We start from the raw sequence: 24467 nt of genomic DNA on the forward strand, positions 1-24467 counted from the left end.
GACAAATCAAGAATTAACGAAGGTGGAAGAGAAAAATAGTAGAAAAACGATTTGATAAGATTTATTATGCATTACTAAATTTGTTGTAACTCTGGTATTCCTAGAGATGACTATAGCTGCTTTAATCGAATTGTTGTTAAACTATAATAATCAACCATTGCTTAGATATCTAGAATATAGATGAATAACAATATGAGTTGAATTTCATATAGATATAATCTATTAATTGACTATTATCAAAATCTACGTATCGGTCCACATTGCTGATCTTGTATGTGAATTGACACGTTCATTATGATCCGTGATATTCGAAAGGATTTTCTGCTCACATGATTCTGCTCTCTTTTTAGCCCAACTACTAATCAACTAGTCATAAAATGGACAAAATGATCTTCAACCTTGTAATATAGATATCCGAAATCTTGATGTATTAAAATAGGCAGTCAACTTAATTGACCCCAATCAGTCGCTTGCCCATTCAGACTGGTTGGAAGATTTTTTAATGAACCACGACCGAATTTCCCAATTACGTACTTCGACTTTGAAAAAAAAAATTATGTAAACTCGACCGCCGATCACACAACTATATCTGTACTTCTATTTTCGATTTTGAAAAAAAACCACCTGTTTCGCTCCCGGTGGGTGCGGCAAATTTATAAGGGACACCAACTCGAATCAATCAAATGAAATCTACCAATCAAATAATGATTAGAACAGCCTGCGGAAGAATCAAACCAGAAGATCGTCACCGATACTGAACCCAGCAATCTTGAGAGGTAAGTTGATTTTTATGGAAACTATTATGATAAATTCTAAATGAAATATTGCGAGATAACAGGATATCTTCTTTTAATCATTGCAGCAAACATGCCAAAAGACGACAGAGAAGAGATGCTGCAGATTCAGCGGCCACGTAGACAGAAAAAGATGATATGATGACAGCCCCGAAGACACCATAGCACTGAATTAAACTCACCGACTCAAAGAAGATCGTAGCCGATACTGAACCCAACAATCGTAAACTGTTAGTTGATTTACATGGAAATTATTATGATTAATGTTATATAAAATATTGCAGGATAACAGGATATCTTCTTTTAATCATTGCAGCTAAATATCAACTATAAGAAAAAACCGAGCTTGAGAACAACTACTCGTCCAAAACCAACCAACTGGAAAAGCACACAGATGAGGCCGACTAAAATATACACATCAACCAACCAACTAATAAGATAATCGCCAATAATGAACCCAGCAATCATAAAAGGTAACTTGATATAGGCCTACATGGAATTATAGCGATTGATTCTAGATAAAATGTTTTGTCATTACAGGATATCTTCTTTTAATCATTGCAGCGAATACGCCAAAAGACGACAGAGAAGAGATGCTGCAGATTCAGCCGCCACTGAGACAGAAAAAGATGATCTGATGACAGCCCCAAAGACACCATAGCACTGAATTAAACTCATCGACCAACAACAAACAAGATCATAGCCGATACTGAACCCAGCAATCGTTATTAAAGGTAAGTTGATTTACATAGAAATTATTATGATTAATGTTAAAAGAAATATTGGGGGAATACAGGATATGTTCTTTGATTCATTTCAGCTGAATCACATCTATAAGGAAAAGCTCAGCCTGAGATCAACTAGTCATCTAGAATCTACTGATTAAAACCACCTAAACTCAGCGATCTTGAAAGGTAAGTTGATTTACATGGAAATTATTATGATAAATGTTATAGCCTATGATATATTGTGTGAATACAGGATATGTTCTTTAATTCATTTCAGCTAAATCAAATCTATAAGAAAGCATTCTTATAGGAGGCATTTAATTATCAAAATCTATGCCCCGGTCCACATTGCTGATCTGATATATACTCGGCATCTTATTCTACAGTCATTAGTCTCAAACAGTGAGGAACTAATGCTGCATCTACAATGAATTATCGGGGGCTAAAACTAATGTTCGAATACACCGAAGACGACAAAGAAGAGATGCTGCACATTCAGCCGCCACCGAGACAGAAAAAGATGATCTGACGACAGCCCCAAAGACACCATAGCACTGAATTAAACTCATCGACCAATGACAAACAAGATCGTAGGATATGTTCAATTAATTTCAGCTAAATCAAATCTATAAGAAAGCATTCTTATAGGAGGCATTTAATAATCAAAATCTATGCCCTGGTCCACATTGCTGATCTGATATATACTCGGCATCTTAATCTACAGTCATTAGTCTCAAACAGTGAGGAACTAATGCTGCATCTACAATGAATTATCGGGGGCTAAAACTAATGTTCGAATACACTGAAAACGACAAAAGAAGAGATGCTGCACATTCAGCCACCACCGAGACAGAAAAAGATGATCTGACGACAGCCCTCAAAGACACCATAGCACTGAATTAAACTCATCGACCAACGACAAACAAGATCGTAGCCGATACTGAACCCAGCAATCGTTAAAGGTAAGTTGATTTTTATTGAAATTATTATGATTAATGCTAAATGAAATATTGCGAGATAACAGGATATCTTCTTTTAATCATTGCAGCTAAATTTCAACTATAAGAAAGAACCCAGCTTGAGAACAACTACACATCCAAAATTGACCAACTGGAAAAGCACACAGATGAGGCCAACTAGATACTCATCAACCCATGGAAATAATAAGATAATCACCAATAATGAACCCAGCAATCATAAAAGGTAACTTGATATACATGGAATCATTACGATTAATTCTAAATAAAATATTTTGTCATTACAGGATATCTTCTTTTAATCATTGCAGCGAATACGCCACAGAAGAGATACTTAAGGTTTAGCCGCCACTGAGATAGAAAAAGATGATCTGATGACAGCCCCAAAGAAATTCATGATGGATTTCTTCTACAATTGGTGGAGCAGAGACAATGCGTGTCTTATATATAAACAATTAATCAGGAGCAGCTGAGACATTAGTTTATATTATCAACAGTTATTCAGGAGCAGCTGAGACAATAGTGTATATTATCAACAGTTATTCAGGAGCAGCAGAGACAATGTGTATCGTCTAAACACTTATTCAGGAGCAGCAACGACAGTAGATTATGTAAAGTATTGATTTATTTTACGTATCACCTTTTTACAAACAAGTCCGATAGGTAACATGGGTTTACAAAATTCACTGTCTATTTGAAGAGACAGAATAAACTAAAGAAATAGATTTAATGTTGATGAATGAATATTGAAGTTAGATAATTAGGGCTCGGGGCCTGGGAAGGAACTGTTCAGATCTGAAAATTTCAATAAAATGGCATCCTCCTGATTCTTTATATTGATTAGGCAAACTGTTTTGATTTGTAAACAGATAAATCATGTCCTTTGTAATGTGACAGTCCCTTCTTTGAGTCTCATATAATCTAAGCTCCATTAATTCATGGTATTGATCGTGTACTGTGTCTGAGTTCGACTCATAGATCGGTTGAAATACACCTAAACTGAGATAGAATATCGACAGGATAGTTCAGATAACCTTCATACTTAGTTGAACATAGCTTTGCATGATTTGTAATAATGGCTTAGTTCATAGGATGAATTGGTCTTTTATTCGATTATTACGGTAATATTAGAATTAGTGATTCATTTTATATTTCCTGAGTGTGAAAATAATTTGCATAGTCTAAATGTTCAAAAGGGAGAGTGTAGTCAGTAAAACAGTTGCAACTTTTAAACGCAATAAAGGAAGTTGGTACGTAATTAGTTTGGACTCCTAAACTCGCCAAGCAAGTTTATTGGTTTTGAATAAAGATGTTTTGAAGATGATTCCTTGGCCAAAAAGTGAAGGGCCGGGCCTTCAGTACAAACTGGCTACGCCACCCGAACATCATCACGTATAGTTAAGGAAAACATAGACTATGATATTAGGCAGTGTTCTGTGTACAAATAATAAGTTTATATAACAAAGTGTCGATGTATTTTTGATGCCATAATTTTAAGGCCCATTAAAGCGATTTAACTAATGAGTAGAATATCTCGATTTTCACATAGAGTTTTAGCATTGTGTTTCCATGTAGGTGATCCTAGCTAGTTATATGAAACTTATATCATAGTACATTGTATCCACAGAGGTATGAGAGGTAATACTAGGAATAATGTAATATAAAGGAATGAATAATAATGGCCAGCAATGATTTTGATCGTTTTGATTTTGTTTATAGCTGTTTTAACTTCTTTCATTGTCATCCATATCATAAGGTTGAGTGGCTTTCAATGACCACTTAACTTCAAATCGGGGTGTTTAATAAGGAAACTATTATTTAGGTGCAGCAGTGAATTTGTAGCACTTTTTTAAGTGAGGCCATAATTTCACCGCTAAAAAATTCCTGATGATGTAAATATTAATAAATAGTACAAAATACAGAGAACATAATTTAAAAACAAATTGATAAAAACTACATAACAAAATAAATAATATGAAAAAAACAAATGAAATTATAAAGTAATGAAAAAATAAACAAAACCAACAAACAATTAGTTAATATAGGCCGTCATCATCAGGAATTTTTTTTAAATCAACTCATCTAATTATTAAAGGGTTCTTCTTTCATAGAAAAACCTTCTCCGTGTTTCCCAACCTCTCGAGATCTTTTCTGTTGTTGTTTTAAGCATTCTATCGGCTCAGTAATAAACAAAACAAATAACCATAAACCTTAAATAAATCACACACACTAAAATAATATCTGTTTCGATAGAATGCTTCAAATAACTGATGAAAGATCACGCGTCCTATAACCTATGTTTCACACCCTGTCACTGCTGTAACTGTTAATTGTTTTAGGGCTAATATCGGGGAGAGATACAGTTTACTCTTATTAGAAAAAATGTTAAACAGCTATAAACGTGATTAGTTATCAATCGTAAAATTATTGTCATGTTTTCTCTAAAATAACGTTGTATCAAATGAGCGAAATGATAATGTTTGAAAATCTTTAGTTAAGACAAGGTGCAGCAAAATTCTAGTTGTCTAGTAAAAATGATGTTAATGAAAATGAAATTTAGAACGTTAAGTTAATACTAAGCTTTCCAGGATGACTTAGTAGGATTTGTCTCTAGTTTGAATGCTTTTATGTTACACTCTTTTTAAAATACAGTTCATTTGTTAACTAGGAACTTACATGATAATTCCTCGAGTACGTAAATACCTGTCATTTAGCAAGGTTTTGTCATGAGAATAAAACGACACATACGTTTCATTATTCATGGTAAACTTATCAATTGTCTATAGTTAAGTTTATAGCAACTATCAAACTGAGGCCCTATCAAATAAAGTGGAGCGGTTCTTTTTATAAATGAGGATTTATGAACAGTGTTCATTAGTATTGTCGGTTTTACAATGTCTATATAAAGTATATTTATTTTTCATAACTCCTACATACAATGTTGGACAGGTTTTACGTGCACTATATGGTTATGGAGGATCCAGTGCGAGCCAGCTGGCAGTGCTTAGAATTAAGGCACTAGACTCCTGCGTATATGGGCCTGATTCAAATCTGCACAAGAAGCATTTCAGGGTCCGATCTAAGGAATGAAAGCCACTTGCCTGGGAGCAAGCATATCTGAAATTTCACTTGCCCCCTCCAAAAGCTACATGCGCTTCACAGGCAGTCCAATTGGTGTTCGTTGTATCGAATGGGAAAATAGCTTAAAATTGCACTAGCCCGGCGGACAAGTGATAATGATAACCTACTTGCCCTGATGAGAATATACTTGTCCCGGGCAATCGAACAAGTGCTTAGATCGGACCCTGCATTTCAAATATCGAAAAAGTTATAATTGTAGACATCTCAGCAATCAGTTGTTTGTAATTTACTTAGCTCTATTCAAATGGATAGTTGAACAATATCTATATGATGTTACTCCATATAGCTTAATTAAAAAACCTTCAAAATACTTGGCATTAAACGTAACAATGTGTAGAAAATAACGTTGATAATGTTTGAAAATATCAAAGTTGGAAAAACTCTAGTTATCTTGTTAAATAATGTTAATGAAAATAAAGATCGATTAGTTAATCTCAAGCTTTCCACAGTGAATCTGTAGGTTTTATCTCTAGTTTTAATGCTTGAATACAGTTCTGAGTTCACCCATTTGTTGAAATTACATGATACAAAAACAATGTTAATTAAATGAAATTAGATATTGATTATTTGAGAGAGTGAATTTGTGGTTTTATGTCCAGTTTTAATGTTTATATGTTGGAGATATGTTATGCAGTTTTATGTATAAACAGAATATCCTAAATCTCACATTGTCATTTGAATAGTTGATATGATTGAATGCTTCATATTTCATGAAATAACCAAGTGTCACTTATGCCCGGCGAGTGACTTCATGAATTGTCAAATTAATAGTCTTAGACATTCAGACTAGTCCCAATTGTCGGTGTTTAATGGATCAAAGTTAACAATTCTTTGTTCAATTTTGTTATTTTCCTATTGATTCAAATTGTATGAATCAATTGCAGTTGAAATGTTTTTGGTGAATAAAACCTTGAAATACCTTGCATGATGTAGCATATGTGATATTAAAAGCTAGTAATTTTATATTTTTGATAATCTAAGTCATTACAAGGCTAAAAATGATACCTTGTTTTTCTTGATGGGTTGGGCCATTTCATAAATCAATGAAATTTGTAATCAGTTCATTTCTATCTGCCGGGTCTGTTATGGTTAGCTTGATCACGATTAAAAAAAAGTAATGAAGGCCTAATATAGATAGGCAGCCGGCCAGGTCAACTTTTAAGAGTAAAAAAGTAAATCAGATTGATTCATTAAATCTTACGCTTTCCAGAGTATTTTGCCAGGTTTATCTCTGGTTTTAGTGCGGGGAGCCATGGACTCTTACCGTTTAGAGTCCATGGTTGTGGGCCAAAGACGTTTCCGTTTTAGAGTCTATGGTTGGAGCATGGACGTATAAACTCTAGTTTATAGTTTATACGTCCATGATTGGATTGTTTTTGAAATACAGTCCACGTGTTTGAGGAACTTGCATTATAATCCCTCGAGCACAAACCTGGCATTTTGTATAATTGTTGTATGAGAATAAATCTGATTGTTTGCTACTCTTTATTTGCTTAGTTAATAAGCTACAACTGTGAACTTAGTTAGTTCACCAGTCAGTGGTTTTTTATTATCTTGCAATGCACCTCTTTTTTCAACCCAATATTCCCCGGCACGAACAGGGTGCGGAGACGAGGATGTCCGGAAAATATGATAATCGATTATATCATTGGCAATACAGCTTACAACTTTAAACCTGACACTTGTTGACCAGTTAGAAGCGAGTGTTGAGCTGTCGAAGAGTAATTACGAAATTAGCGATCTTTTTGATTGTCACTTAAGCCATTAGGGGCGGATCCAGACCGTATTAGCCGTATTGCCCAATACGGTCTAGAATTTAAAGTAACCTTCGAAATTCCTCGGCAATACTTTTTGATGGCTTCACCACCCGCTAATTTGATTTGTCCACTGATGATCGGTTTGATTTTTATATAACGCAGAAGCAGAGGCTGGGAGCACCTAGTATCCTGTGATAGCACTTTTTGGTGCGAAAGTTTATTTTCCTTATGTGTTAACATTACATGATTAACTACACGGCGATTAAGATTTAGATTTAATGCAGTGAATCATTGCCCCGATTGCGCCGATATATCCTTCAAATTTCATAAACCGTGCGTATACTGGCCAGGCGAAGATCTGAAATTATGAAAAGAATATCTTAGGCAAAGCTATTTCATCGTGATCTTCATCCTGGAGAAAATCTAGATGGAGTTCTGGAGATGATAGAACAATACGGTATCCGTTTTCAAGGCGAATAACGAGAGAGCAATCCCACGACAATAAATTCGGCCAAAAATGAAAAATTCCGTAGTAAAATGGTATATATTTCGAGCAAGGTTTCGGCTAAATATTTAGCCAAAATCGCACGCGTGATGTAATAGTTCTTTTGATGTTGGGCTGAATATATTGTGAGATTTCTCGCCTTATCCTAGATGGAACATGATTGTGTCCATCGAAGTATTCAAATAATGAAAATGATTTGTTGAATATTAGATGTTGCACACAAAGCAAAAAAAAAGTATAAAATGGTTAGATCTGCTTTTCGTTCTGTATTTTTCATTCAGCGACTTGAAATAATTACAGTTTCAAGCCGGTGTGAGGTTTTCTAGAAAGTTACTTCGAAAATAGGAAATCCAAATAGAGATTTCCGTTTCTCGATGGGATTTAGTTGAAATCTCAAACGACGTAAGAACGATTGATTTTCACGCAGATAGACTTCGCCGCTCGAGTCGGATCCTTCGGGGCTTTGGGACCGACTTGAGAGTGATTTCCGTGTTAGATATTAAGTATTTCGTATTCTCTCAAAAACATGCAACTCGGGCGGAGTCTTATATTGCATTGCGGCGGGTTCGTTTATCAACTTCGAAAACTGGTAAAACTACGCGCCCGAAAGAACCCGAAAGAACCCGCGAGAGACGAGTAAAATATAAATCCCACAATCACGAGATCGAAAAAGTTTTTTAAAATATCGCAAACTATTAAAATTTATTAAGCACCCGAATTTTCGGTTTTACACTAAAACAATTATCAAGGAATGAAAACTTGTTCGAAAACTGAGTTGACACCGGTTATCTTACTTACATTCGTGATCATTGGCAGACGATCCCGGATGAATTGTTTGGCTATTTCGGCTTCGTCGGCGAAGAACGATCCGGCCAGGTAACACTTGTTCAATTTATAGGCTCTAGCGAATGAAAACACCGAATAGACAATGTCGCTACCGATCATATGTAATAACGATCGGGCCAAATCCTCCTTACGTGGATTCTCCAAATCTGAATCAACATGAGAAAAGGTAACTGGAAATTAAAAACAATGTTGCGGCACACGCGTACATCAGGGGCAGATCTAGCCTACCGCTCGAAACTCGGGAGTCTTTCAGGAAAGTTTCTTCCCATCGGAGTGCGCCTATATAGAACCCGCGCACTGCTGATCGTTAGCGGTAATGGCCGACGAAATGCCCATAAATCGCTTCTGATGGCGTTTTTCAAAATTTTTTTAAGGGGAGGACGCCCAGACCCCCTTTTTGTGCCTGGATACAGGACTGAGCAGCAATCGGGAACTGAGGCTAGATCCGCCCTGTAGGTTTTTCTACGACTACGCCATTAGTTGGCAAATTCACATGACCCTCGAAATTTCCCCTCGAAAAAGTCCCCTCATTTTGTTATGTGTGGCAAATCTCCGGCACTGGTTGGCAAACAAACCATAACGTTACGCGCAACATGTGCACAATAATCACAAACACTTTTCGTCTAGGTTTAGGGTGGTTAAGATGATATAATATCTTTTGGTAGTATGGCTTTCAGGCGATTAGTTGCCGACGCTACACCGACTTGTGGACAACTTAATAGTCTTTTTTCTCGAATTTACAGGGCATGTATAAACACGTAATAGCTTACGGTTGGGAGCCTCGTCAATCTGATTTTAAAAAATGCCCCTAAATACGATTTATACAAGAAATAAACCTCGAGCGAAACTGTATGATGAATTTCTTAGAATTTAGGTAGAAATTTCGATTTCTATAGAAATAGTTCAACTTCTTCTTGTGAAATAAACGAAGTTTACGTACGTTTCATTACGATATTTCCAAACGGCAGAATCTCGTAAACGAATTTCTCGTTGAAAGACGCCAAGTTCATGTTGGCGTACTCGTCTACATTAAGATCTTTGACGGTCGTCGTACAAACGGTAGAATCACCATTCCTAGCAAATTCCATCAGTTCGTCGTAAGTCTACAGCAAACAGAAAATGACAAATTCAGTGACCATCCCAACTGGCAGGTCCCCCCAACCCTTCGAAGAATCCGAATCCTAGATCTGCCCTTAATTTGCTAAATAGGCTATCTAAGTCGCCTCCGGTTGAGAAAAAATATCGAGCTTTTCAAATATTCAAATTATCAATATTAGTAGGAATAAATTGCGGGGCTGTTTGTATCTATTTTCACCTCAGCTCCGGTTAAGAGTTTTCCTATAGAATGGAACGCCGAGCCTGCTACGAGAGATCCACCAATCATATTCACGGAACCATCTTCATCGACCTACGTAGAAATATTCATGGTAAATTTCAGCAGTTTATGCTGAAATACCTGTAAAAAAACCTTTGTCGGGTTTTGATACGTAAAATGCTAAACAGTGTTAGCATGTCTGTTAAAAAGTGATGTGGACAACGATTATAGGGCCCAACAACAATCTCGACTTACAAGTATGTATCCTAGACCGCTACCGCAGAATACTAGCAGAGCTGGAAACGTGTCTTGTTTCTCTCTCATCCTGTGTTCTTCCTCTTCTGTTACTTTGACGAATTTTACGGCATTCATCCCGAATTCGGATCTGGTCGGCACAGTCGGGTCCTCGTACGGATACAAATACGCGGATTCATTCAATTCCGTCAACATGTAATGGAGTCCCTTTCCGAAACACGCGAATTCGTCCGTTAGATCGTTTTGGCTACGTTTCAGAACCAGTTTTGTCAGAAAGGAACGAGAACGGGACGGTGATTTATTGAGCAGAAAAGGAGCTATATATGAATGAATGAATGAATGAATTTCATTTTGCAAAATAAATTGTTACAGCATCATAGAATGTTCATTATGAATAATCGCATGAAATATTTGCCAACCTGATGCCTAGTTCACTGCCATATTCATGCAAAAATAACCATCTGCCGATCCCGGTACCAACGACCTTGACGTCTGTTCGATCATCATCTCCGATTATCTCTTCACGAATGAAGGTCGCAGCATCGCTTAGGTCAAGGCTACTGAAGGTCACCATTTTTATCTTGACCTAAGATTTTCAAAAAAAGATTTTTATGCGGAATACCAACAGCGAAACAGGTAATGGATTGGTAACGTAAACAAAGTCAAGGATATACCGTACCTGATTTCGGCCTCCAGCGGTGTAGGCCAACTTGAACAACGATCCTCCTAATTGTGAATGAATAGATACATAGGATTAATTTCATCTCATCCTGCAATCCCATGCATTCCAGAATCCTCTGTAAATGTGATTTTAGGAACACGGCATGACAAAACTACTTACCTGCGTCAAAAGTATAGATCCTCTTGTCTCCAGGCAACGCCGTCGAAGGCAAAACAAGTTCCTCTTCATTAAAATACTTTTTCATTTTGTTCTGGGTCGCCGCCATTTTCTATATTGGTTAAACACATAGATATCGATTTTGTTCAGGTTCATAGTCAAAACCCGATGACGCAACTGATAATCAAACGATCAAATTAGGTTTTTAGATATTACGTGTTATCAGGGTTCAAAGTGTACATAACCAATCTCATTCAATGACTTTCAAGGACTTTTTTGAGTCCGATTTCAGCACTTTAGATGCCATCTGTTGACAAACGTAAGCACTAGAAAACCAAAATATAGACATTATTTTCTTGTATTTACTTAAAAGTATTTTCATTGTGTTCATCTGAATCCAAATTTATTGGCATTTATATTTAATAGCGTTAAAGAACTGTAAAAATGTTTTAAACGTTCCCTGAAATGATTTTACAGATTTATATCGCACACCAATTGTATCTGTATCGAATATAGAAATATATTGTTTCCCCTTCCACATGACTGTACAAAAAATTCTACAATTTTGCCATGATTGAATCACATTACGTAAGGGATTACGTAGCGTGGCCAAGTTACGTCATTACTGACGTAATGTGATTCAATCGTAATAATCTAAACTTATGAAATCAACCTCGGGGGGACGGACGGCGCTTCAGGGATCGTACATAACCCCTTCCTTCAACACTCTACTATATATTTTGTATCGATACAACTGTAAATATTGTGAACGAAATCCCATCTTTAAAAAAAAACAAAAATAAAAACAATAAATTTGATCTCTACGTCGTTCCTATATAACAATTGTATAGATATGAACAATAAATCGATAGTTTTGTTAAACGCATGCGTTACTTGGTATTTTCCTATCAAGAGCACTCGCCTAATTCGAGGATTCACACACAGAGCGTAGACTGGTTGCCGGTCTCTACCTTCAGTTAGACTATTCTGACTGCGAATGCAGGTGGCGCAGAATTGGACAGGCGACCAGTCTAATACAGAGCGTTGAACAGAATAGTTTGAGAAAATGTAAAGACGGTTCGAGCCTCATAAAACATATATATAAAATACAGACCAACCCCAGAAGTGAAATAAAGAGGTAAACGATTCGGAGGAATATATTATTTCTTTATTTTTCGTATCTCGTTGTTTTAACATTTTGAACGACGGTTCGGATTTATTTTTTTAAATTCAGCTACCCGCATTGATTTTTATTTCTTAGCTTGAAAATGATCTATTATTGCACCCAGTACTCCTATATACCCTTCAAATTTGAGATACCGCGGATAAACCGGCCAGCCAACCGTCTGCAATGTGAATTAAATGAAAATGATGAGAACTTTTGTCGTTGACAGGAATGAAACAGGAATTTAAACAGGAAAAAAAGATTAAAATTGATTAAAATGTTGAATAAACTGTGATTTTTTTTAGATTTCGCTGCATATCAAGCGGTCGCGTGTTTGATTTTGTTTTCCGGAATGAAATGAATCTGTTGAATGTGGGGTTGTGGTTCACTTTTACGTCGTACCAAGAAAAAATTGCCATCATTTATTGTCTTATGAAATAACGCAAAGAATATGGTTATCCTACTTACGTTAGTGACCGTCGGAAGTCGAGCGAGGTATTGCTTGGCTATATCACCTTTGGCGAAAAACGATCCGGCCAGGTAACACTTATTCAGTTTATAGGCTTTAGCTAATCCGAGTACTGTCGTTATCACACTATCGCATACCATGTGTAACAGTGACCTCGCTAGATCTTCTTTTCGTGGATTCTTTATACCTATGGATGAAAGACAAATCGGTTGAAAGGAAAGGTAGATGAGGTACCATTGATTCCGATAGGTTATAGTTACAGTATGATACTAAACAGTCCTGCAAAATAGCAGTTGATAGACTACCCAGAGGAGGGGGGAAGAAACTTTTGGAAAAGCGCCCTTTTTGCAAATATTATTGTTATATCCAAAATACCTTTCCTTCTTCGGATATCTCAGCCAACTCACCCCCCCCCCCTCCGATTCAAATGCTGAGTAAGGCTCCTCTATTTTGACTAACAAATATTCACCATGCGATTTTTTAAGTCTGACCTTTTCGCACTATATTTCCGAATGGAAAAACCTCGAAAACGAAATCGGTTTTCTCGTTGAAAGCTTGAAGATCCATTTCGGCGTATTCACCGACAGACATATCATCAAGGGTCGTAGTACAAACACGTGAGTCTCCATTCCCGGCAAATTCCATCAATTCCTCGTAACTCTATATAACAAAAATATACGGATAAAACTGTTGAGATCCCGAAACGGAGATATAAGCCGTCTGGACGGGTGGACATCTGGTACGGACGCTGAGATAAATCAGGGTTCGGATAATTGAACGATTTAGTTCGTTCGACAGTACGCCTATTAGAAATACGTACGCCGTTTTTTGAAAGCTCAGATCGAAAGAAAGTATGCAACATTTCATGTTACGTCGTATATGCACGTATGCAAGTTACCTTTGCACCTGTCAGAACCTTTCCGAGTGAATGAAATGCTAAACCAGCAGCCGCAGCACCGCCTACCATGTCAACCGAACCGTCTTCATCGACCTTAACAATTCAAACAAAAGCTGCTATTTTATTTCTGCTGTAATACATTAGATAATGTTATTATTCTGCTGTAATACATCGTTAATCGGTTTTGGAAGCTGATGCTGTTTTATGGAACCCCAGTTGTAACTTTGTGCTTTGTGTCATTCCTGTGTTTTGTCCTTTTTTATTACGAATTGTTTAAATGTCGGGCGCAAGCGTTTTGTAAGTTTTAACTGATTAAAGATTGAATTCGAATTTATAAAGTGTTCGCTGAAAACAAACCGTGACGTCACACAAAAACGCAGTTTAAATTTTTAATGTATATGCAAATGAACTGGCGTGATACAAAGCAATTGGGCATTATAAAAGTGACGTCAAATCGCAGGAAATCAATGTTATACGTTTTATCGATGAACGCATTATTTAGTGTGATGTGGCTAGCAGGAAGCTAGAAACGATGTCGGTCGGTCAATTAAGTGTTTTCAATTTCTTACAGCAAAGATTCCCCGCAACGACGGAACTCACCAGTATAAATCCGAGACCACTACCAAAAAACCCGAGCAGAGCCGGAAACGAATCCTTTTTCGCTCTCATCGTCAGCTCTTCTTCTTCGGTGACTTTAACGAATGACGAGTTATTCATGCCGAGTTCGGCTCTGCTCGGTACGGTCGCGTCTTCGTACGGATGTAGATACGCCGGTTCGTCCAACTCTGTCAGCATGTAATGCAATCCTTTCCCAAAACACACGAACTCATCGGTGAAATTGTTGTCTCTGGAAATGGTAGTGGAAAAGAACTGATTATCATATTGCAGATAACGATAAGGACCTCCCGTCCGATTCTCAGGGCTAACACCCCCTTGGGGTTCCTTCTTGTCCCTTTTCTTTACAACGCTTTACAATGTAGAAGTACTCTCTTTAACATTTCTTTTTCATTTGTGTAATAGTTATGACTGTATTTTTGTAATGTACTTTTTAGTTAAGAAATAAACTATTAACAACAATCACAACCGCACTTGATGTTTGGAACAATAATCATTGTTCAAGATATAAAGATAAACTTCGTGGTATTTTGATATACAATTTTTCCTTTTTACTTGATATCGAATTTGTTGGACAGTTTCTCCATGTTTATTCGGCTGCCGATTCCGGAACCGTAGGCTGTGACGTCATCCCTCTTTCCGGTTTCGAGTATCTCCTTCTCGATGAAGTTCAAAGCATCGTCGAGGTCATGGTTGCTGAAGGTCACCATTTTAATCTTTACCTGCGCGCGCGCAGGTTTAACATAAAAAGAACGAAGGTTTTCAAGGTCGAAAATATGACGACGGGCGCATTGGAAACATGGGATATAAGGCATTGCACCTACTACGAGGTGCAATTAAACATGAACTTACCTGACTTTTGTCGTCTGAACTGACCGCGTAAGCCAGCTTGAACAAAGATCCACCTGATAATCAATTAGATAATCTACTTCAGTCAATTACCAGGAGGCAGAATTTGACAGGAACATATGGAAAGGGCATGCAGTTCAAAAAGGAAATATCCAAGCTGTACCAGGGGCCTTGAAAATTATGAAATTTCAGGGCATCTTAATGCAATGCCCTGGGACTTAAGTGACTAGGCCAATGTCTTGTGCAGCTTGTGCCATGAACAAAATTGCAAGCCATTGTTTTTCAAAAGACGGAGAAGAATTGCGACGGGAAGCATGTGCTCCTTGTACTCCCGTCCGGATCCACCCTTGGGGCGCTCTAATGATTGTACTTCGTGCAAATTATTTCACACTATATTTGCAGATCAAATACATATTTTCATCGATGCTGTGTTCAAGAAAAAAACTGCCATCGTTTATTGCATCTTATCTGAATACGTAAATCGTTAAGATTGAACTCAGGAAGAAAAGGCTTTAGAACATGTTGAAGTTTGACAGTTTTCAAATGAAACCAAACCGAATACTATATCGAGAGTAATGGAACAAATGGGCAATCATCGGTCCTTAATAACATACTTACCCATATCATAGGAGAAAATCCGTTTGCCATCGGGCAGCGTCAATGGCAAAACGAGTTCCTCTTCGTTAAAGTATTTCTTGTGATTAGTTGCCGACATTATGTCGTTTCTGCCTACGTCGGTGTACTGAATATCTACTACGGGTCCGGTAAGCACTTTTTCACACAATCTCGGTGACGCCCTACTGACCGTAATGATAAAACTACACTATCACACACAACACTGATCGCGTGTGGGTTCGGAAACAATTAACTAAACTTTACCAATCAGCGATATAACTATATAATGATATATATTGTTCATAACATGAACTTGATTCCATGATTATCTCTACTAATAATATGCGAGCATTTAAAAATCATATAATATGCGAGCATTTAAAAATCATATACGGTGCACTGTAATGCTTTAATTAGGCCCTATATAATTGAAGAAGTCCCATTCGCATTTGTTATTAACTAACAGCCATCCTGAGGAGGAATGATGCCGATGGCTGTTAGTCAATAGCCGAAACGTTTTGGATTCATTCACATAAATTTTATCGTATAAAAATTCGAATCGTTGGACTTACGGATTAGAGTGTTTTTTCGACTTCTATTGGCCGTATAGTTTCTTCGTATCTGGAAACACCGTAAAGTGTTTCTTAAAGAGATCTTTCACGAACAGGAAAATACTCTTTGATCTCGACCGCGCAGACAATTAGCCCTAACGCGTGTTGTGGTTTATATCTATTTACGTTTTTCCTATAAAATATAAATATTGCAACTCTTCGTAGAAATCCCTGAATATCATTTTTAGTACCAAAGGCTTAAAACAGGTTTCGCGCTCTCGTTAGTAGTGTCTTTCATTCCGCAGTGGAGGTCACGATAAACTCTTTCTGTGCCATATATATCGCTAAAAAATTATTATCATGATTAGCGAGTGCATGAACGTCAAGTATTAACGCGTCGAGTGCTAGCTGTGCGAGAAACGTCGAGAAAAACTTACGCAATAATGGCTACAGCAGCAGCAAAGAACGTTAAGAAGTTTTTCAATGAGGAAGAACTTGAACTACCGCTGGCAATGCCTAAAGGCAAGAAGCTCTTTTCGTATGATATGGGTAAGTTTCATGGACAAAACTCCGTTGTTGCAACATCAAAATATATACCATATTTGTGTCAATTGGTATCAAACTGTTTCCCCGCTAATTAAAAAGTCTATCATTATGTACATTGTGTATGGCGATACATACGTAGTCTCGAAGTAGAGCCAAAAAATTCGAGGACACCCCGGTTTTTTGAAGGGCTAAGTGCTCAGTATGTTGAACTACAGCTACGACTAAAATCCTACCGAAATAGATCTATTGTTATTTCGTTAAAAATGTCTCCAGTTTTCAACCGATTTATTATATTCAGGTGGATCTTTGTTCAAGTTGGCTTACATTGTCAATGCACACGGCGAAAGTAAGGTATTTCATTATCGCGATTAAGAAGAAGTAATTGAAAAAATTAAACCAAATCCGAGTGTATAGAAAACTGCACATCACGATATTATTGTCCTAGATCATCTAATTACAAGATATTTTCTAAATTGCTGAATGTTCTATATTTCGTCTAACAAAGACAAAGGTTAAAATGGTAACCTTCGACAACAACAACCTGGAAGATGCTTTGAACTTCATTGAAAAGGAAATCTTCGGAGATACCGACCGTAAAGATATCATCGCCATCGGGTCAGGCGTCGGTAGCCGTACTTACAAGAATAAAATGGCCGACAGATTCAAAATAAAGTAATTGAGTGAATTGTGCCAAGCCGACTCCACATTTGGAAGTCGTATCCTTGTTTCGTCTACATATATATATACTTTTCGACGCAGGGACATCAAGTTAACGGACGAGTTTGTCTGTTTCGGTAAAGGATTTCACTACATGTTGAAAAACATGGACGAGTCGCAGTACGTGTATCCATACACGGATATCCCTGTTCCGACCCGCGCCGAAATGGGCATGGGTAACGTACAGGTAACTCACGTAACAGAAGACGAAGAAAAGAAGATGAGAGCGAAGAAGGATCTATTTCCAGCCCTGCTCGGTTTCTGCGGTAGTGGTATGGCTTTTATGATTGTACGTAACTGATAGTTCTCATATAGTCTAAATCTAGATGGAATGGAAGTGGCGCATTTAAGTGAAACAATGTTTGTATGTATGATTCTATTTCCTACAGCTCAAAGAAGACGGGACGTTGGATATGGTAGGAGGGACAGCAATGGCCGGCATTGCATTCCATTCTATCGGCAGACTTTTGACCGGTGCTAAGGTATAGACCTACGTATATGTATTTATTTTGAAACAACTAACCCTTGACTCCTAAACAAATATGATCATGCTTTTTGATCTGTATAATCTTGGCAGATATTCTATTTTCCGTTACAGAGTTACGATGAACTGATGGATCTGGCTAAGAAAGGCGATTCGACCGTTTGTACGACGACTATAGATGATCTCTCCGCAGATGGATACGCCGACATGGACATGAAGACATTCAAAAAGAAAGCGCCATTCGTTTTCGAGGTGTTCGCTTTCGGGAATATAGTTAGAAAAGGTCGTATAGTCTTATAGTAACGTCTTATTAAAAAAGGTCTCGAAACCTGCAAACTAGCATCATCTTAAAAATATCATAAGATCGAAATTTCGTTGTTTGCTTTGTGATCAGTAATGCACAACTATTAAGTACTGGGTCCTGAAAGCTGACTAACGAATATCACCGCTTACTTCAGGAATTGAGAATCCGAAGAAAGAAGATATCGCGAGTTCGTTATTGCACTTGGTTGGTGACTCGATCATGCACACGTCTATGTGCATAGCAACTCCTTATAAAATGAACAAAGTTTACTACGCCGGTTCGTTTTTCAAAAATAACGACATCGTGAAACAGTACATGACCCGGCTTCCGATGATGACTGTGGTAAGTAGTTGGAATAACACTGTCCTGAGACCGGACACGGGTAGCGAAGACCACACGTTGCAGTGAAAGGTCTTCTACAAGTTCTTTTCTATGCTTTATATTTTACTTACAGATGGTTGGCTGGCCGATTCATCCACGGTTTCTGAAGTTTGAAGGATACGTCGGTGTTCTAGGGGCGGTGATAGACTATTTGCAGTCTAACAAATAATGAAGGTGAAAACCCTGGACCACGTCAACTTAGTAGTACATATATACTATGATGCAACATTTTAATACAGATGAAGCACACAGTAGATATAGTGTTTGCTATTGCAACTTAAGATGTTTGATACCAAATACCCATTCTATCAGACCTTAATTCAATTAACTTAAATTTTACTGGAAAAGTCTGTGCAAATGGCTGAGCCCCGAAATTAGCCCATCATGTACATCTGGCCTTTCTTTATCTTTGAAATGGCGAAAACCGACTGTTTTATTATGATATAAGAGATGTTGAGGTTCGTCGTAAATATGCCAAAGAAGAAATACAATGTACGGGTAAAACCATGATTAAGACGAATTACGTATATATAAACGGAATTACTTCGTTAAGCATGTTTTGTAATTTCTACTTTAAATAATCAAAATATTATGCATAATGTTCCTAGCCTTAGTTCGTTATTTTTTATGGTTACGAGCATTGCTAGGAAACGGTTTAAGAACGATAGCACGTTCCAGCCCCCGGCTTGGAGATGTCCTTTTCTCAAATTGTATTTATGTGTGTATATTAATTATTTGTACTTAGAGAGAATAAAGCATTCATTCATTCATTCATTCATTGAAGTCGTGTCTCTGTGATGATATTTGAGGTGTGGAAACAAATCTACGTGACCAATATCGAATATACCTGTACTGATATACTCAAGTTCTCACTCCTTTAATGATGTATGGCATGGAAACGCACAAAAGAAAGATTCCTGTGATATCACTTAAACGGTTCTGTAAGTTCATTTTGACAACTAAATTCCACGATCGAAATGGTTTGACGGTAAAATAGTTGTTATTCTCAAAAATGTGTTTAAACCCAAAATTGTGGTCGTGTCACCTCCTGTGATGTGGTTATATCATTTTATGTGACCACAGTCTGTGAGATCATGATCAGATCGAGACGACAAACAAACCTTACACAGACCACTCATGCGCGATCTATAGATTGACCAAATACGTCGGATTTTGATTGTTCTGGTACAAACCAGTTTGTGGCCTGTACGACAATAGGTCACGTTGATATTATGTGATGAAGGTAGTGGCCCTACTGAATGTCTGTTCTGTACACGAGAATTTCAAAATGAAACAACGGGCGGGTAGACGGTGAATTTTTCCTAGGTAATTTAAGTCCATCATTATTACATTTCCTGTGAGAAAAAAAGACCCAGTACCAGAATAATTTGATTTGATTAGCATTTTTACAGTTTTCAGGTGCCATGTTTTTTGGTACCAGCTGGGGTCCTATTGTTGGATTATTGTTCCAATTCTTTTACAATTGAATCCAAATTTTTCATGTGAAAGAAAGGAAAACGAATAGAAACAAATCTCTCGATAGAAATCACTATAACTGTGTAGTTGGGTGCGGACATTGCCTGGTAATAAAATAGGTTCCGAAATATACACAATGGAAACAATCTACTAGGCAGATAATAGAAATACTTATAGAAATAGTAAAGTGATGGACATAGTTTACTGTGTTTAGCGAATGTCAGATACGTTTCGTCACATTCTTTATAAAGTCCTAGTAATTACAAAGACTTTCAAATACCAAGGGAATCGCTCTAGCTGGATAAACACGTAAAGTTGATCTGAAAACGCGAGAGTTATTATGAGATAGGGGAACGTGTAACGAACTGACTGATATCTGCGACACTTTATCAGTAAAATTAATGTCAGAAAGTTAAACACACTTCCCGGTGGAAGCAAGAAAACATATTTGAAGAGTCTGTTGTATTTATAAATGAAGTTGGTAAATCTTCTGAAAGCCATGATATAATCCGGTGTCTTCACAGCAGTGCGGTATATTCTACGAGTTGTAGTGGTGATAGTGGTTAAATTATCCATGACAAGAACAGAACTGTTTGATACGACAATCTGTGTAGTAACTGCTTCTCTCAAATTGTGTGTTACTGCAGAACCACCATTTCAAAATGCTTCCTTCACAGAACACTATATAATCAGCATCGCAACATTTCACACGCTCTGTTGAAATTACCCGTTACATGAGTCGCTCTGAGAGTTACTAAAAATCAAAATAAGCCAAAGCTTCATATTGAAATTCACAGCAGTTTTTAGATTTGAATTTATACACATTGCTATTCGCGACCCAGAATTCTTATTTTATGAATGAAGTCGTGTCTCTGTGATGATATTTGAGGTGTGGAAACAAATCTACGTGACCAATATCGAATATACCTGTACTGATATACTCAAGTTCTCACTCCTTTAATGATATATGGCATGGAAACACACAAATAAGATTCTTGTGATATTACTTAAACGGTTCGGTAAGTCCATTTTGACAACTAAATGGTTTGACGGTAAAATAGTTGTTATTCTCAACATGTGTTTAAACCCAAAATTGTGGTCGTGTCACCTCCTGTGATGTGGTTATATCATTTTATGTGACCACAGTCTGTGAGATCATGATCAGATCGAGACGACAAACAAACCTTACACAGACCACTCATGCGCGATCTATAGATTGACCAAATACGTCGGATTTTGATTGTTCTGGTACAAACCAGTTTGTGGCCTGTACGACAATAGGTCGCGTTATTGTAACGTGATGAAGGTAGTGGCCCTACTGAATGTCTGTTCTGTACACGAGAATCTCAAAATGAAACACCAGGCGGGTGGACGGGGTTTTTTTCCTAGGTGATTTAAGTCCATCATTATAACATTTCCTGTGAGAAAAAAGACCCAGTACCAGAAGAATTTGATTTGATAGATAATAAGCATTTTTACAGTTTTCAGGTGCCATGATTTTGTGGTACCAGCTGAGATCGTATTGTTGGATCATTGCCCCAATTATTTTCCAATTGAATCCAAATGTTTCATATGAAAGAAAGGAAAACGAATAGAAACAAATCTCTCGATAGAAATCACTATAACTGCGTAGTTGGATGCAGACATTGCCTGGTAATAAAATAGGTTCCGAAATATACACAATGGAAACAATCTACTAGGCAGATAATAGAAATACTTATAGAAATAGTAAAGTGATGGACATAGTTTACTGTGTTTGGCGAATGTCAGATACGTTTCGTCACATTCTTTATAAAGTCCTAGATAAGTAATTACAAAGTCTTTCAAATACCAAGGGAATCGCTCTAGCTGGATAAACACGTAAAGTTGATCTGAAAACGCGAGAGTTATGAGATAGGGGAACGTGAAACGAACTGACTGATATCTGCGACACTTTATCAGCAAAATTATTGTCAGAAAGTTAAACACACTTCCCGGCGGAAGCAAGAAAACGTATTTGAAGAGTCTGTTATATTTATAAATGAAGTTGGTAAATATTCTGAAAGCCATGATATAATCCGGTGTCTTCACAGCAGTCCAGTATATTCTACGAGTTGTAGTGGTGATAGTGGTTAAACTATCCATGACAAGAACAGAACTGTTTGATACGACAATCTGTGTTGTGACCGCTTCCCTCAAATTATGTGTTACTGCAGAACCGCCATTTCAAAATGCTTCCTTCACGGAACACTATATAATCATCTCAACACTTCACACGCTCTGTTGAAATTACTACTTACACGAGTTACTAAAAATCAAAATAAACCAAAGCTTCATATTGAAATTCACAGCAGTTTTTAGATTTGAATTTATACACATTGCTATTCGCGACCCAGAATTCTTATTTTATGAATGAAGTCGTGTTTCTGTGATGACATTTGAGGTGTGGAAACAAATCTACGTGACCAATATCGAATATACCTGTACTGATATACTCTAGTTCTCACTCCTTTTATGATATATGGCATGGAAACACACAAAAGAAAGATTCCTGTGATATCACTTAAACGGTTCGATAAGTCCATTTTGACAACTAAATTCCACTTGATCGAAATGGTTTGACGGTAAAATAGTTGTTATTCTCAAAATGTGTTTCAACCCGAAATTTTGGTCGTGTCACCTCCTGTGATGTGGTTATATCATTTTATGTGACCACAGTCTGTGAGATCATGATCAGATCGAGACGGCAAACAAACCTTACACAGACCACTCATGCGCGATCTATAGATTGACCAAATACGTCGGATTTTGATTGTTCTGGTACAAACCAGTTTGTGGCCTGTACGACAATAGGTCACGTTGATATTATGTGATGAAGGTAGTGGCCCTATTGAATGTCTGTTCTGTACACGAGAATTTCAAAATGAAACAACGGGCGGGTAGACGGTGAATTTTTTCCTAGGTGATTTAAGTCCATCATTATAACATTTCCTGTGAGAAAAAAGTTGATACTTAACGATAGTTGTTACATAATAATCATAGTCAGTCAAAACAATAAATTGTATAATCGTATAAATTTCGTATTTATGAAATCTAAATATATTTGAATAAAATGTCTTGATTTTATGTGAAAGTTCGGGATTTTTCTTTCATTGACTCCAGGACGTTTCGTCGTTCATCGCTTATCGCTGTGCGTTTCTTCGTTGCTCTAACTGACATGACAAAAAGTCGAAGTTTCCTGATTTTGTTGTTGTTGTTGTTATGTAACGATGGGTCTCCATCACTGATTGACAAACGCCACCTAATGTCGGGAGTATGGTACGCGAGAGCTGAGTTCGACACGCCAAAGAAAACTCTTTTGTCAGAAAGTTAAACACACTTCCCGGCGGAAGTTCTGTTATATTTATGAATGAAGTTGGTAAATCTTCTGAAAGCCATGATATAATCCGGTGTCTTCACAGCAGTCCAGTATATTCTACGAGTTGTAGTGGCGATAGTGGTTAAATTATCCATGACAAGAACAGAACTGTTTGATACGACAATCTGTGTAGTGACCGCTTCTCTCGAATTGTATGTTACTGCAGAACCACCATTTCAAAATGCTTCCTTCACAGAACACTATATAATCAGCATCGCAACATTTCACAAGCTCTGTCGAAATTACCCGTTACATGAGTCGCTTTGAGAGTTACTAAAAATCAATCTAAAATAAACCAAAGCTTCATATTGAAATTCACAGCAGTTTTTAGATTTGAATTTATACACATTGCTATTCGCGACCCAGAATTTTTATTTCATGAATGAAGCATTCATTCATTCATTCATTCATTCATTCATTCATTCATTCATTCATTTATTCATTCATTCATTCATTCATTCCAGCTTGAGGAAGTAATGGAAAACCTACTCAATAGTAAACTTACCATGTCAAGTTCATCATCAAGTTCAATTCATGGAATTCATTAAAAAAAACTACCAATATGGCAGTGGCCTCGTTGAATAAGGAAGACAGACTATTTTATATAGATGCATTTTCCAGTATAATCAACGTTTATAACCATATGTGTACAAATGTTAATAGTATAACGATGAAAGATTTGAGTTCCGTAAAAAACCAAGGGCAGGTGCAGGAAAATCTTGAAGCTATTTTGGATTTGAATATACCGATAATTGTACTGAATTGACCGGCAACCAGTCTAACCCCGATATATCGATGACATAGTGCGCACATCCTCTCAAAAAATGATTATCAAGATTTATCA

At 37.1% G+C, this 24467-nt stretch overlaps 3 protein-coding genes and 1 long non-coding RNA gene across 4 annotated transcripts; 2 read left to right on the plus strand and 2 right to left on the minus strand.

Moving 5' to 3' along the window:
* Positions 1-261: 261 nt before the first annotated feature.
* On the plus strand, positions 262-7096 carry LOC141910784 (uncharacterized). The gene is made up of 8 exons (XR_012619925.1): positions 262-776; positions 863-1024; positions 1111-1267; positions 1359-1528; positions 1615-1708; positions 1800-2484; positions 2571-2725; positions 2811-7096. It is a non-coding gene; the product is annotated as an uncharacterized LOC141910784 (long non-coding RNA).
* Positions 7097-7107: 11 nt separating this feature from the next.
* On the minus strand, positions 7108-11308 carry LOC141910783 (uncharacterized). Its single transcript, XM_074801579.1, has 8 exons — positions 11160-11308; positions 10998-11044; positions 10738-10904; positions 10319-10565; positions 10064-10156; positions 9689-9851; positions 8701-8894; positions 7108-7755 (listed from the first exon to the last, which is right to left on the minus strand). The coding sequence occupies exons 1-8, from the start codon at positions 11263-11265 to the stop codon at positions 7660-7662; spliced, it is 1113 nt and encodes a 370-aa protein (XP_074657680.1). The 5' UTR covers positions 11266-11308; the 3' UTR covers positions 7108-7659.
* Positions 11309-12302: 994 nt separating this feature from the next.
* On the minus strand, positions 12303-15999 carry LOC141911020 (uncharacterized). Its single transcript, XM_074801964.1, has 8 exons — positions 15771-15999; positions 15156-15208; positions 14859-15025; positions 14289-14535; positions 13689-13781; positions 13282-13450; positions 12790-12977; positions 12303-12502 (listed from the first exon to the last, which is right to left on the minus strand). The coding sequence occupies exons 1-8, from the start codon at positions 15865-15867 to the stop codon at positions 12407-12409; spliced, it is 1110 nt and encodes a 369-aa protein (XP_074658065.1). The 5' UTR covers positions 15868-15999; the 3' UTR covers positions 12303-12406.
* A 726-nt stretch (positions 16000-16725) lies between these two features.
* Positions 16726-19491, plus strand: LOC141911123 (4'-phosphopantetheine phosphatase-like). The gene is made up of 8 exons (XM_074802084.1): positions 16726-16867; positions 17163-17215; positions 17370-17536; positions 17624-17870; positions 17971-18063; positions 18180-18348; positions 18524-18711; positions 18824-19491. The coding sequence occupies exons 1-8, from the start codon at positions 16762-16764 to the stop codon at positions 18917-18919; spliced, it is 1119 nt and encodes a 372-aa protein (XP_074658185.1). The 5' UTR covers positions 16726-16761; the 3' UTR covers positions 18920-19491.
* Positions 19492-24467: the final 4976 nt, after the last annotated feature.

Source organism: Tubulanus polymorphus, chromosome 9 (assembly GCF_964204645.1).
Source record: "Tubulanus polymorphus chromosome 9, tnTubPoly1.2, whole genome shotgun sequence".
Classification (NCBI taxonomy): domain Eukaryota; kingdom Metazoa; phylum Nemertea; class Palaeonemertea; order Tubulaniformes; family Tubulanidae; genus Tubulanus; species Tubulanus polymorphus.